This window comes from Piliocolobus tephrosceles, unplaced genomic scaffold (assembly GCF_002776525.5).
Source record: "Piliocolobus tephrosceles isolate RC106 unplaced genomic scaffold, ASM277652v3 unscaffolded_42753, whole genome shotgun sequence".
Lineage (NCBI taxonomy): Eukaryota > Metazoa > Chordata > Mammalia > Primates > Cercopithecidae > Piliocolobus > Piliocolobus tephrosceles.
The window spans coordinates 1,582-2,158 of record NW_022327369.1 but is presented as its reverse complement, the minus strand read 5'-3'; the positions used below and the strand labels follow the sequence as shown (position 1 = coordinate 2,158).

The 577-nt window shown below is 20.6% G+C and overlaps 1 protein-coding gene across 1 annotated transcript in view; it reads right to left on the bottom strand.

Moving 5' to 3' along the window:
- Positions 1–577, bottom strand: part of LOC113223856 (golgin subfamily A member 6-like protein 22) — a 3,478-nt gene that overhangs the window by 1,326 nt on the left and 1,575 nt on the right. Inside the window, exons 5-6 of the mRNA XM_026453215.1 lie at positions 369–521; positions 51–142 (exon numbers count right to left, since the gene is read on the bottom strand). Of these exons, the coding sequence (XP_026309000.1) occupies positions 51–142; positions 369–521 (245 nt within the window). The remainder of the gene's footprint in view (positions 1–50; positions 143–368; positions 522–577) is intronic.

Sequence of the window (577 nt, the reverse complement as noted above, 5' to 3'; positions counted from 1 at the left end):
TAATTTTTTTTTTTTTTTTTTTTTTTTTTTTTTTTTTTTTTTAATCTTACGCTCGTAAGTAATTCTCCTCTTCTTCATTTAAACCATCTCCAAATTGTTTTAATATAGACAAGAATAAGTTTTTATGAATGTATCCTTTTTTCTATAAAATTAAAAAAAAAAAAAACAGACAAAATAAAACAGAACAAAAACAAATTAAATAATAATAATAATTGCTTATTATAAATATGCATAACCAGGTTAAAGTTATATAAGTACAAAGAACATTCACTACAAGCACACACACATACATATATATATATATGTGTGTACATAATTAAATTGTTAGAACTTGTCATAAAAAAGGCGCAAATATAAGCAAAAATAACCTGTACATCCCATATTTGGAAAAAGGATATCATGTCTTCTAAAACATCCTGTTTAATTACTACTAAACCTTTTATAAATTTTATCAGTTCTTCTTTTTTTATGTTTTTCATACTTCTTAGCTCTTCTTTTTTACTATTAGTCAATGGAAGATTCTATAAATAGGTACATTTATTTAAAAAAAAAAAAAAAAAAAAAAAAAAAAAAAAAA